The sequence below is a fragment of the Sceloporus occidentalis genome, unplaced genomic scaffold, assembly GCF_023333645.1.
Source record: "Sceloporus occidentalis isolate IW3139 unplaced genomic scaffold, rSceOcc1.0.p SCAF_24, whole genome shotgun sequence".
Classification (NCBI taxonomy): domain Eukaryota; kingdom Metazoa; phylum Chordata; class Lepidosauria; order Squamata; family Phrynosomatidae; genus Sceloporus; species Sceloporus occidentalis.
The window spans coordinates 12,783,699-12,796,976 of record NW_028317004.1 but is presented as its reverse complement, the minus strand read 5'-3'; the positions used below and the strand labels follow the sequence as shown (position 1 = coordinate 12,796,976).

General features: G+C 37.6%; 1 protein-coding gene across 1 annotated transcript; it reads right to left on the bottom strand.

Annotated features, from left to right (window-relative positions):
- Positions 1-689: 689 nt before the first annotated feature.
- Positions 690-8,825, bottom strand: LOC149300641 (hsp90 co-chaperone Cdc37-like 1). Its single transcript, XM_089485126.1, has 6 exons — positions 8,559-8,825; positions 7,302-7,389; positions 6,406-6,521; positions 5,010-5,132; positions 1,980-2,144; positions 690-776 (listed from the first exon to the last, which is right to left on the bottom strand). The coding sequence occupies exons 1-6, from the start codon at positions 8,823-8,825 to the stop codon at positions 690-692; spliced, it is 846 nt and encodes a 281-aa protein (XP_089341252.1).
- Between the last annotated feature and the right edge of the window lie 4,453 nt (positions 8,826-13,278).

Here is a 13,278-nt window from a genome sequence, read left to right as displayed (position 1 = left end):
AGAATTTTCTCAAACAAGGGGGAAAAAAAAAAAAAAGTACATTTTTATGTATTTATTTAGATATTTTGCCATATCAAATAAGAATCATGTTACAAATATAACATCTTTTGTTCTCTTACATTTTAATACTCAGGCACATGTCTCTCGCATTCTGCAACATTTGGATGAACAGAACTTCACTCAAATTCAGTGTTAAAATCAATATCTATCCACCCACTGCAACTGAATTTATAGATTATATTCAGTAATATGTGAATGTGAGTGACCCCATCAAGTTGTAACGGTGACTATAGTGCTACGGTAAATGACTACTCCCGGCTGTGCGGTGGTTATTACTCTAGATAGTTACTGAAAGGGGGTAGGATATGAGGGTAGCTAAAGTAAACAGTTCGATTTTACTGTTAATATTATTTTATTCGTGTTTTTAATACTTTTCCTCATGAAGAAATGTTGCAGGTTGAAGGCAATTCTACTCGTAGCAGAAGCATTCAATTTTACTTTCCTGTAAGACGGATAGCAGCAAATTGTCCACGCTGTACATCACAAACAAAATTTCAGGCGGGCTGAAAAACTGTCAAAAATGTATCTAATAAATAAAAGTGCAGCATTGAGCAGTAGTAAGTGCCACTTATAAGAATACAGCCACACTAGTTCACGTGGCATTAACATCTCCACTGCAGCACAGCCCGTCATAGAATGTCCATCAGCTTAGAATCCTCATCTTCCACTTGCTCGCAGGGGTTGAAATCACTGTGTTGGTGACATTGAACAATGCCCTGCGAAGTGATACAGAAATGTAATTTAAATTTAATGATGCAACACGAAGTAAACACAAATAATCGTAAGGCCATTTTAAATGCTGTTCTGTTTGATTATTAGGGAGTGGACCAAGGTAACATTTTCAATCTTGGTAGCCAATTGGCACCACTTTTTAACTTTACCCTAATGGAAACGCAAAATAAAATTTTCTATACATAAGAAACAGGAAAACATAGCAATTTAGACACAGATTGCACCTGCGGAAGTAAAAAGGTTACTATATGTGGTAACCCAATTGAACACCTTTGGGATGAATTGAAACACTGCAAGGTCAGACACTGATGTTGGATGAGAAGGCCTGGCTCACAATCAAACACTCTTTTGGCTGGATGTGCACAAATTCCCACAGACACACTCCAAAATCAGGTGGAAAACCTTCCTCAAGGAGTGGAGGCTCTTATTGCTGCAAAAGGAGGGGGGCAACTCCATATTAATGCCCATGGTTTCGGAACAAGAGGTCCAACAAGCTCATCAAGGTGTTATGGTGGCCACATACTTTTAATAATATAGATTCACTTGATGCGCTTTGGATGGAACAGTTGGGTGGAATCAAAGAAATAAACTGTTTACAACAAGTAGGATGCAGTGAGCACAACCTACTCACTAGGAGCGAAAGATATCCATCGACTTGTGTGTTGATGTGTTAACAGCCAAACAGACAACATGTATCCTAAGACTGAACGTTATGTACATTTAATGTTAAATAAACATTAGCCCTTATATTTACTCAAATTTAATATTATGTAGATTTATGAAATTAATTTAAACAAATATATATTTTAAAGGCTGCAATCAAACAGGAATAAGTCAGGAGCACGGTGGAAAAGATCTGCTTTAGTACACATTTTGGAAGATGTCAGTTAAGGAAGACTGTCGGTTATTATTATTAGTCAGGAATAATCATGGAGGATTTCCAGCAAAGGCATAGAATAACAGGAGGAATAATTGTGCAGCTAAAATAGTGGCTCCTATGACATATCAAATCTTTAAAATGTAGGATTTGAGAAAAATGGCAGATCCACCTTAAGGGTTGAAATATTTAGCTGTGTGTTATCCTGGGAGGAGTAAAAATAACCAGTGTTACAATAGTACAAACTATAAAATTTCACATATACTACAGCGGATACAAAATGTAGACTGACGTTCATTGTATGACGCACCTGTTGATGATTTTGTTGCATATACATGCATCCAGGATCAGGAGGAAAAGAAATATTCTGCTGTGTTGTAGCTTCATGTCTTTGGGATTCAGCATGCACACGAACTTTTAATTTAAATGCCTCCAGTTCACTTCTGAAGGCTTCTAAATACCCAGCTTCCTCATTCTGTATATTAAAAAAAAAAAGAATTTTTTTTTTTAATTGTAATATAATATCCAACCAAACAAATCACTATTCTTATACGAATCAAAGACGTAATTATTAATAATATTTATATATACTAAGAAAACCAAGAGAAGACATCAAACTTAAATGTTTCTTACAAAGAATTTGTATTAACCATAACTAGTAAAAAATAATTTAGTTTTTCTACCTAGAAGATGAAATTAAGGCATATTAAAGGGTTTCCGTAGACACAGCAGAGTAGTACATCCCTTAGGCTTTTACATAAATCTCTAAGTAGTAATAATAATAGTAATCAGGCGCTAAATATTGTACTATTTAATAAATAATTATATAAAAAATTAATATAAAAAAATATATATAAAATTATATATAAGTGATTGTAAATAATGCTGCAAACACTAATAGTATAGCCCCAAAATACCTATAGTAATAATAAAAAATAATAAAGTGTTGCGCCTATAATTATAAAAGTCAATTGATTATTACACCAAAATAATGTGCAGTGAAGATAAAAAATCAATATAAGTATTATTATTTTTTATCTTCACTGCACATTATTTTGGTGTAATAATCAATTGATTGTCACTTTTATAATTATATTTTTTATAAATCTCTAAGTGCATTTTTAGAAACTGTGGTTAGCTTTTATTCAGATTTGCCAAGCCTTGATGTACAGTACATTTTTGCTGTACAGTTTTTCCTCTTTCACACATAGCATAATTCATGCTTTACAGGAGGAGGGGGAAAAAAGTACAGAGAAATGCTCATAATCAGTTTAATTATGTAGAGAGACCAATACATGCATGTGTACCAAACAGCAGGACAGAGAACAGGCAAAGCCCCACCTAACCAACCATCTAATATAAGGAAAGGGGGAATATGACTGCTGGCCCAGGTCAGGTCATGGGGAAGTCAGGATAACCGTGGCCCTCATTGGGCAGTGGGGTGCAACTTTGTTGCATGCTAGGGTTTAAACGGTGAGCCTAGAGCATAAGGTCAGGCACTTCCCCTCCCTCCCCTTGAAATTTGTGATGTTTTTATCATGGATGCGTTTGGCTCTTGTTTGTTCTGTGGTTCTTATTTTATAGTCACAGCGTGGAAGACCCCCCCCCCCTTTTGGCCAGCATGGAAGTGGCGGTATCTGGAAGCTGTGCCCGAATGAGCTTGGGGAGGCGGGTCCAGCGGGGAGCTGATGGCACCCGCTGGGCCAGAACTCTTGGTATCATGTGGTTTGGAACCTCCTGCTGGGCTTAGGTCTAGCAGCTGGCGGGATGTTATTGGTTATGTTACTGTTATGTTATTATTGGGGACTGTTAACCCCTTAAGGACCGGGCTAATTTTTTCTTTTTGTACCCTGTGGGACCGAGGCTGTTTTAATACTTTTGCGGCGCTCGTGTTCAGCTGTAATTTTCTCCACACCCATTTAGTGTACCCACACAAGTTATATATTGTTTTTTTCAGGACAGATACCATTATTTTGATCGTATCATCTTATTTACTATAAAAAAAAAAAAAAAAAAAAAAACATGGTGAAAAATTGAAAAAAAACCCCAACATTTTATGACTTATTTGAAAAATCTTTTACTCACCTAAAAAAGCAAGTAAAAAAACTAGCTAAATAGATTCTACTACTTGTCCTGAGTTTAGAAATACCCAATGTTTTTTTGCTGTTTTTTGTAAGTTATAGGGCAATAAGTACAAGCAGCGTTTTATGATTTCCAAACCTTTTTTAACAAATCTGGTCAGTCTGCCTCCATCTCCTCTTTGGAACATCTTTGAAGCCATTTAACTCAATTTAACCCCGTCAAACCATATATTTTTGAAAACTAGACACCCCAGGGTATTTCAAATGCTGTTATTTTAACCCTTTCCATGCATTAATTATACAACCACACTTTGTCAAACTTTGTAATAGTAATTATTTTTTTGTTTTTTCACACAAATTGTAATTTAGTTATAAATATACAGGTCCTGGTACATGTCACTGTCAAACAACCCCCCAATATGTGTTCAGCAACATCTCCTGAGTATGGTGATACCCCACATGCATGGGTTTGTGAGATTGTTTGGCTGGTAAAAGGCTACTTTTGGGGCATGCGTAATTCAGGTTTTCAACACAGACTTTTAGCATCTGGTCATTCTGCCTCCATCTCCTATTTGGAATATCTTTGAAGCCGGTTAACTCAATTTAACCCATTCAAACCATATCTTTTTGAAAACTAGACACCCCAGGGTATGTCAAATGCTGTTATTTTAACCCTTTCCCTACTTTGTCAAACTTTGTAATAGTTTTTTGAATTTTTTTTTCACACTAATTGTTGATCGCCTCCTAAACACTTTTAAAACGGGCTTCCGCCACCATACAATGTATGGCGGATGTTGACGCCTCGGGGAGGGGCCAGACATGGCCCCCGATGCCGATCCCGGCGTTACTGAATGCCTCGACATCGAGGCATTACAGCAACGCCGTTTAAGCGAAGAAAGTGATCGTTTATGACTTTCTAAGCTTATTTAATTTTTTGACGGTTCAGGACCGTCAAAGGTCGTTAAGTGACCGTTTTTCCGTGACGGTCCTGAACCGGCAAAGGTCGTTAAGGGGTTAATAAAGCTGTGGCCAATGCCCTTACCCACACCTGTGATTTACGTCTTTATTTAGGGTGGGTATGTGAAGGTGTTGGATTGGTCCTTCTGGAGCATCTGGGCCTAAGCAGTCATGGACAGCCATTGATTTACACACACAATATATACTAAGAAATGCAGTCAGAAGAACCATGCTAGTAAAACTAATATTCCTTACAATTTATAGCTCGAAAAACATCCAACACGATGACCAAAATTACTTACTCTGGCTTTTTGGAAAAACAAACGGAAACAACCCCTTGGATCCACGTTACAACTCTTTGCCATTTCAATGATAAAGCGCATGACAATAGCTTGGTGTGCCACTTGTTCCATGAGAGCTTTCTTCTGTAAAAAGTAAATCTGGATGTTAAGGAGTAACACAAGAAATGTGGACTTGGTCTAGGGCTCTGTAACAGGTATCTCTGCTTAGATGTAATATATGACGACAGGAAGAAAGATAGTAATTAAATGAAATTTTAATCTCTTAAGATTTTCATTTATTCATATCTTTTTTAAAAAAAAATACATACATTAAAGGAACAGTCACCAAATCCAAAACAAATTCACACACTCCAGAAAGGCAGATTGTCCTGTAATTAGCCTACAAGCACATTAGTAGTTCTTCCTTCTTAGCTGACTCGGGACTTCTATAGCGTATAACTATATTACTGTGATATAGTTAATTCTGAAAATTAATGACAAACCATTTCAGTGTTGATTATAATTATGCAGAGCAAAATCACTGACATTCTGAGTGAATACTTTGTGTCCTAATGTTTAATTAAGTTATCTGGGATATGGTTCATGCTAGACCCGTGTAAGCCACACATACATACAACTACCAGCAGCTGGGTTAGAGCAAAGTTTACAGAGCTGGACACTCGACAACTTCTCAGACACCTTAACGTTATAAAATAAATACATAATACTAATTTGGCCTTTTTCTTGCTAGGCAACTGACTTTTCATGATTAGCTGCTCAAATATGTTCAATGTATGCCACTTGTTTTATAATGTACAACCAATGATTGGTGGAGAAAACTATGAATATGCATGTTTACACGGTCCCTGGCAGGGACGTATTTACCTTCAGCCACCAGTTGTCCCCTCTGCGACGCCAATCTTTACTGCTGACCTCTGGGATAGGATGTCATATTCCAGCAATCTGCTTTTTAAGTGCCAGGTAGAAATTAACTATAGAGGCTATTCTCCATAGTGTTAGTGGACCAGGTGGGGAGATTAGTGATCTACATTTAAACCAGCTACTAGTCATTTGGCTCGTTATTAATAGATATCTACTTTATTAGGTGGAAAAGGCTGCTAAAAATTCCCAACAAAGGAGCCAGAGGACCTGAGAAGGACATGGACAGACGTGTGTGTGTGTGTGCTTACTGTAGTGCCTCTGAAGCACTATGCAGGCATATTTTAAATAAAGCATAACTGTTCCCTTAAAAATACATAATGAAAAAAATTAAAATTTGCACATTAAATCAAAAACATTTCTTTAGTTTCCCTTTACTTGATCTAAATAGTTGGATCGTTCTATATATATACAGAGAAAAGCCAAAACCAAATTTTCCATGAAACATACTATTTAAATTACTACAGCGTGTTTGTACCTGCTCGCTCTCTAAATGGTAACACCACAAAAGGAGATACTGGGCAGTTTCTTCACAAACAAGATCTGGATATTCAGAAAGAAAGCTCTGACTGTCATTCCATCTACTGAGCATACCTAGAAAGCAAAAGCAGCGGTCAGCCCGATGTATTTAGTGGGGTAATATCAGTTAATAAAATGTGCAGTTCTGTTTTTAAAGCAATATTAGGAGTGATTTTATGATATGGTTAGAAGGCATTAAACTACCTGAAATCATGGGGAACTGTACTCTGGGACTTTCTCCAATTATTACACGTAAAAATTGTTGAGCTTCTCAGGTCTTTTCATGATGGCAGGCAGCCAAATTTTAGCACCTGGGTAAATGTTTTGGCATAGAGAACATGTAAAGGCTGCTCCCCAAAAAGTAAATGGCCTTTTAAATGTGCCACAGCCCTGTGACCTCCTCCAGCAAACCGAGAGGAGAGTAAAAGGCTTTACATGTTAGGATGCCAAGTTATCTGGCTAAAAACAAATCAGGAACTATTTAGGAATAAGTGACAAATCTAATCTCAATCCGGTATTGTATTACACTACATTTATTTACAGAGCCTATGCAGATTCCATAGTGCTATTACAAGAGAGGAGACTGAAAATTGACACTAACGCTAACACATAGTGGTACAGGAGGAGAATCGCCACCTGCTCTTGCAAGTTGACAATCTCCATTATCATCAACCCAAATAATACATCCATCCCCTCAGTTGGAAACCTATATGTCATGAAGTGATAAGTATTGCGGGGAGATGAGAAAAGCCTGGTAAATAATTATCTAGGATTTGCCCCAACATCATTTGGCTGAGATGGACATATAATTACAGAACTAAGTGCACAGGCAATGCATACAATGCATTTACTTACCAAAATGTCTAATCTTTCCTTCGTATTTTTGTATAAAAGTTGCTGATTGATCTTCTTCATCTCTGTTTTTCACCTGATTAATGAAACTCTGTGATATAAAGAGAAACAAACATTAACAATGTAACTTAATTTGCAAGTTCCTGTAACTATCTAATAGTATATTGTGGATTTGAATGTCTTTATTTTTAATGGAATATGCTAAACACAGAATAAACCCATAATCTGAATAGATGGTGTAGTTATGTATGTATACATATACACTATTATCTTTTATTCAGCGCCAACATATTACGCAGTGCTCTACAATTTCAATGTGGTGATACTTATAAACACACACACACACACAACCACACACAGACACATTTGTGTATTTGGTAAGAGGAATGGGTCATAAAAGCTCCCTTTGTTTATCGTTTTCACTTTTTCTAAAGGCATTTTGCTTATGCCTTTAAAAAACATTGCTTTGTCAAAAGCCCTACTAAACTATAGAACATCTTCAACAAAATGTTTAAAAGTGACCTGCAGATCCCAAATACTGCATACAAAATAGTATGCAAAAAAAGCAATGTAGGCAAGCAATATGGGAGAAACCCCAAAAGCTAGTTCAGACACTGCAATTTGTTGCTGTCCAATATTGGTTGTTTCAGGTACGTCCCCTCCAAGACTCCTACGCTTTACATAGGTTTTTTCAAATTAATAATGGAAATTAGCAACAATATCACAAACGGGTCCATCAGCTATTTGGGACCTGTTGACACATACAGTGGGGTCTATTCAATATTGACTTACGACCCTAAAATATGTTCAGGAGAGGCCCGTTGCTTTGATATACTTGATCCATAATTTTAGAAGCACGGAATGACAGCAAGTAAGAATCAATCATTACGTCTAGTCTGCCCCGTTTTGCCTGATGTAAAGGCTCAAATCTTAATCAGTCCCTGATCTTCTTTTGATTCTAGATAACAATTTGACAATTTTCATGCCTGTTTATACTCCCTTACTGTATTAGCCTCCACCACTTATGTTGAGTGGTTGTTCCACTTAACTACCACCCTCACAGTAAGGTAAAATGTTCTTATCATTACATGTAAACCTCTGACTTATGACCTCTTATTCTAACGTTTCTTCCATCACCCCTTCTCTCTATTGAAATCCCTTAATGGTAATACAAACTATTAAGGTGCACTATAATCAATACACTTACACCAAATGTTTACTTGGTCCTTCTCCAACAGTAATAACAGTTAATTACAGTACCTTATTAAATACATCTTGACTAAGGGCATCTGCAGTGGACAGTCCCCAGTTCTCACCAGGAGGCAAAGCTGCTTCCTTCTGCCTCCATTCGTCTTCTATGCGCCTAAGTTCAGATACCTCGGCTTTGGCCTTCGCTTGTTCTTGATCTATAGACTCCGAGTTATGAAGGGCTAAGCTGTTCAGTTTCTGTTGTGCTTCTGCGAGGTTCCATTTGCATGCCACAGAACTACTGACATTCTCCGTCTGTTGTGGGCAAGACAAGTCCATGCCACGTCTTTGTTTCTGAAGGAAGGAAACATACGGCTATTAACGGCTGATAATTTACACATATCTTGGGAGTGCTTAGATATTGTCTGATTATGTACACTACATGTACATACCACTGGCTTTCCCCTTTTGAACTGGCTTTTGAACCCTTTCGTGACCAGAGCTTTTTTTAACCATCATTCCTTTTCTCCTTGTTTAGTGTGCCCACAAACAATTGTTTATTTCCCCAAGGACAAATATTGCATTCTCTTTAGACCAATGTTTTTATAGTCTCAACTTTATTATAAATAATATGTCAAAAAATAGCAAAAATTAAGAAACTACAATGGACCACTGAACAGAGGTCTGTAGGAACAGATGCATGAAAACAAGGAGAGATAATAGAAAAACAGAGAGATAATAGGGGGAGATAATGAGAAAGAGGAGAGATAGTGAAAAAAGGGGGGGTAATGGCGGTGGCAGCAGCAGCAGCACCACATGGGTTCCATCGATGAAGCCACCAAACACCTTGCATTGCGGTTAATCTAAATATATTTAAATACATTTAGATTAAACAGTACCAGTGCAAGGTGTTTGGTGGCTTCTCAGATGGAACCCATGTGCTGCTACCACTGCCCTTTAAGTTCCTGAGATATGAAAGAGAAAAAAAGAGAGTTAAATAGAATATAGAATACTCTTTAAATTGCTGTATTCATCCCCAAACACAATTAAATATATATTTTACATTATATTTTATCTGCCAAGCTTTCATGTGTGCGTGCATGCATGAGAGTGTGCATGCACGGGGAACAGGACCCTTCATTCCTCTTGTATCTGTATGTCAATTGCTGTATTGTACTTGTCGTCTGTAACATTTTCATCTTTGTACAGTGCTGCGGAATCTGTCGGAGCTTTATAAATAAAGAGTGTGTGTATGTCTATGCATGCACGAGAGTGTGTGTGTTTTCTAGAAGGTAAAACCAACACTACACAAGGGGTAGGCGGGTAGGCACCAACATATCGTGTTGGCACTTTGAGGTCTGCAACTTAGTTTCACGCATAAGTTGGGCACTCAGCCCCCCTCCCCAAAAACCAAACTTTTTACCATGACTGGGATAAACCTGGGTTTCCCCAGCAGGTCTCTCACATTCCCCGGTATTCTGATAAATAGGCGCTCACATAGAGATCCTACTTACAAGTATATATATATATACAGAGCAGCATATAAATAGAACACCATAACGAAGCTACGTATAATTCCTATCTTCCACAACATGCAACACCTATGTCTAAATATTAGTGGCACGTAAATGTTTAACGAACCCATCTGACAGGGCACACACCTACCTGCTAACTATACCACAACAACATCAAAAGGCACACAACAGGACGTGCACATACCTCCTCTTCCGGTAGCGCGAGCCAATCAAGCTACAGCTTACCCTCTCGCTGGACCAGGCGCGACTAAACTGCTAAATTTGCCTCAGCTAACATGGCACACTCTGTGCGATCGTACAGGGGAGAAACGACGGTGTTCGACGAGGGTCATACAGTGAGACGCACATTGATGGTGTCATCGCGTCTCTGAGAATGTTTGCGTCTCCAAGGAAACGGGACGCTTCTCTCAGCAAGACAGGCGGCGCTGGATATAGGAGGATAGTGAGACAGTCGGTGCATGTAATTCTGTTTAAAATATAACTTAACTATTTTGTTACTTATTAGTTAACACATAATTATATCCAGGGAGTGTGTTTTATATAAAATAATAACGTATACGTGAGCATGAAACGGCATTGTCAGATTATACATACAATTTAAAAGAAAACGTTTTGGGACGTTGTACGTGTATCTCGTTAGTACAATTCAATGGAAGCTTTTATTATAAAAATTAGCAATACTACAACACAATTTTGCATATTTTTTTCTTATTTAGCCATTAAGAAATCTGGTGCTTTACAGGTGTGCTTCGTACTGTGAGCAAATATACTAATTATGCGTGTTGGTAGTAGATAACGTTATGTATAATTACGTGATTTTAATGGTTAAAAAGTCTAATCAAACTTTTGATATTGTTTTATTGTTTAAACAGAAAGAAGAGACTGGTTTATTTCTGCCGAACCATCACCATCACCTGAAACATCAATTTCTTGTCATTTCTCAACAGTCGTCGAAGAAATATAAAGCATGCCTCTGAAAGTAGTGGTAGAGCTCCAAATTCATGCGGTAATTATTTTCTGAATACTATCATAATTGTTGTGGATTTTTAAGGTTAAACATTTTTTATTGATTATTTAGAAATATTGCTGTCGGAGAATGAGTGTTATTATTGAATCCCTATGGTTTTGAGTGATCAATGGCTCTCCACAATAAAAATCTAACATGGTTTGAATTGATCCGCATGTGATGTAATGGGAACCTAGAAAAATAATTGAGAAGTTAATGGTGTGGACACTAAACGCCACAAAAGTGCAATAATTCTGCAAAATGTTATAGGTCTATAATACTACCTAATTCATGGCATACGGTTTAAAACGTTTTGGGGGCTGCAAGCTGAGCCTTTTTGAACTTGTAACAAACAGAATAGCAGGGTTCACATTAATGATCCTGCTGTGGTGTACCTTGTTGATTTAAACATTACTGCCAAACTTGAATAGGATTTGGCAACCAGGAGTTCAATAATAGAAAATCTAGAGTTTTGTTTTAGATTTCATCCTAATAAGAAATGCTGCTTGTCATGGAATGCTGATTTTTTTTTGTGTGTAGTTAAGTATGCTAAATCTGTATCTTTCTCATTTACACAAAACAGGTAACATGCCCTGGTGTATTCTTGCCAGAAAAAGGTGATATCTTTCTGAATGTCTCTCTAATGGGCCTGTGTAAGGAGACTGGATGTCTTCCTGCTATATTTCCTCTGTTGTTTCATGAAAAAATGAGATTTGAAAAGGTGAGAATTGTTTAATATCTTTTTAGATTTATTATTTTTACTAAATAAGAATTCTAGCTCCCAACATAAACCGATAATGACCCAGCAACTCTTGGTTGCGGGTGTGTAATCTTGAGAAAACACTGAACTCAGCATTTTTAGTTCACTGCAGTTATGTTATTGTGTTGTCAATGGAGGTCCCCACAAAAGTGTAACTCACGAACGCACTGGCACACATATTTACACACACACACACACACACTCATGCTAACACACACACATACTCACTAACATTCATTCAAAAACACATAGTTACATACTCAAGATAACACACATACACATTCATGCTCACACATAAACACACATAGAAATTCATGCTCACACCCACACACATTCATGCTCACACACAAACACATTCATGCTCTTGCATGCTTAACACATACACATGGGGCCCATGTCTCACTAAGGATCGCTATGTGTAATGTAATTAATATCATCTGCAACTTTTTTGCATAATGTTTTAACAGTTGTATATTAGCTATTTGTATGTGTTTGTATATTATCCCAATCTACCAGACAAACACTCAGACTCCTTATAATTCCTGTAGTAAATAACATAATGGAACACTCTGGCAAATGAAAGTCTAGGGAGGAACAGAATTTATTATCAATGTCATATCAGCGTCTTGTTTGAGTAGCAAAAGTTATCCCAAAAATGACATCACTGAGAACAAAAGCAACCTCCAGGTCTGTACATAATGAAAGTTTATTGGAACAAAGTGAGATAAAACCATGATTTTGTCAATGCTAGCTTACATAACTGTATATAGCACTGTATTGTATGCTGAAGGAGATTTTTATTCCATGGTGCCTCTCCTTTAACCCCTTGATGACAATTGCCGGTCCGGTTACGTCACGGAAAAACATGTCGTTTATGACAATTGACGTGCCAGGACATCTTTAAACGGCACGTCTTTAAACGGGTGCAGAAAGCGATATACTTTCCCTTTCTGCACCCAAACGGCGTTGCTGTAATGCCTCGACCTCGAGGCATTCAGCAACGCCACGATCGGCACTAGGGGCCATCTCTGGCCCCTCCCCGGGGCGTCAACATCTGCCATACATTGTATGGCGGCGGATGCCCGTTTTAAAAGCGTTTAGGAGGCGATCAACGATCACCTCCTAAACTTAAATGGTGTCGCTGGAATGCCTCGATCAGGAGGCATCCAACGACACCAAACACTTACCCCAGGATGGACTGTGACCGCTCCGGGAAAAAAAACAATAAAGATGAAAAAGTTCGCTAGATGGTCTCCAGACCCTCTAGAGAACTCTGGCTCCACTTGCAGGTTGAATACAGGTACTGCATTCAACCATGCAAGTCAATGGAGCCCAGCTTTCTAATCACAGTGTGATTAGTAAAAATAAATTAAGAAATAAAATAAAATTAATAATAATTAGAAAAAAATAGTAAAAAAAACAGTAAAATGTAAAAATTATTTCCCACTGATGTCACTATCAGGGGAACCTTCAAGTTGAAAAAAAAATGTT

Excerpts from the sequence above, each read along its gene's own strand:
- LOC149300641 (XM_089485126.1), bottom strand. The coding sequence starts at position 8,825 with ATGGACTTGTCTTGCCCACAACAGACGGAGAATGTCAGTAGTTCTGTG. Across the intron at positions 7,390-8,558 it reads GTCAAGATGTATTTAATAAG|AGTTTCATTAATCAGGTGAA; the intron begins GTACTGTAATTA and ends TTTATATCACAG. Across the intron at positions 2,145-5,009 it reads TGTTTTTCCAAAAAGCCAGA|AATGAGGAAGCTGGGTATTT; the intron begins GTAAGTAATTTT and ends TTTAATATACAG.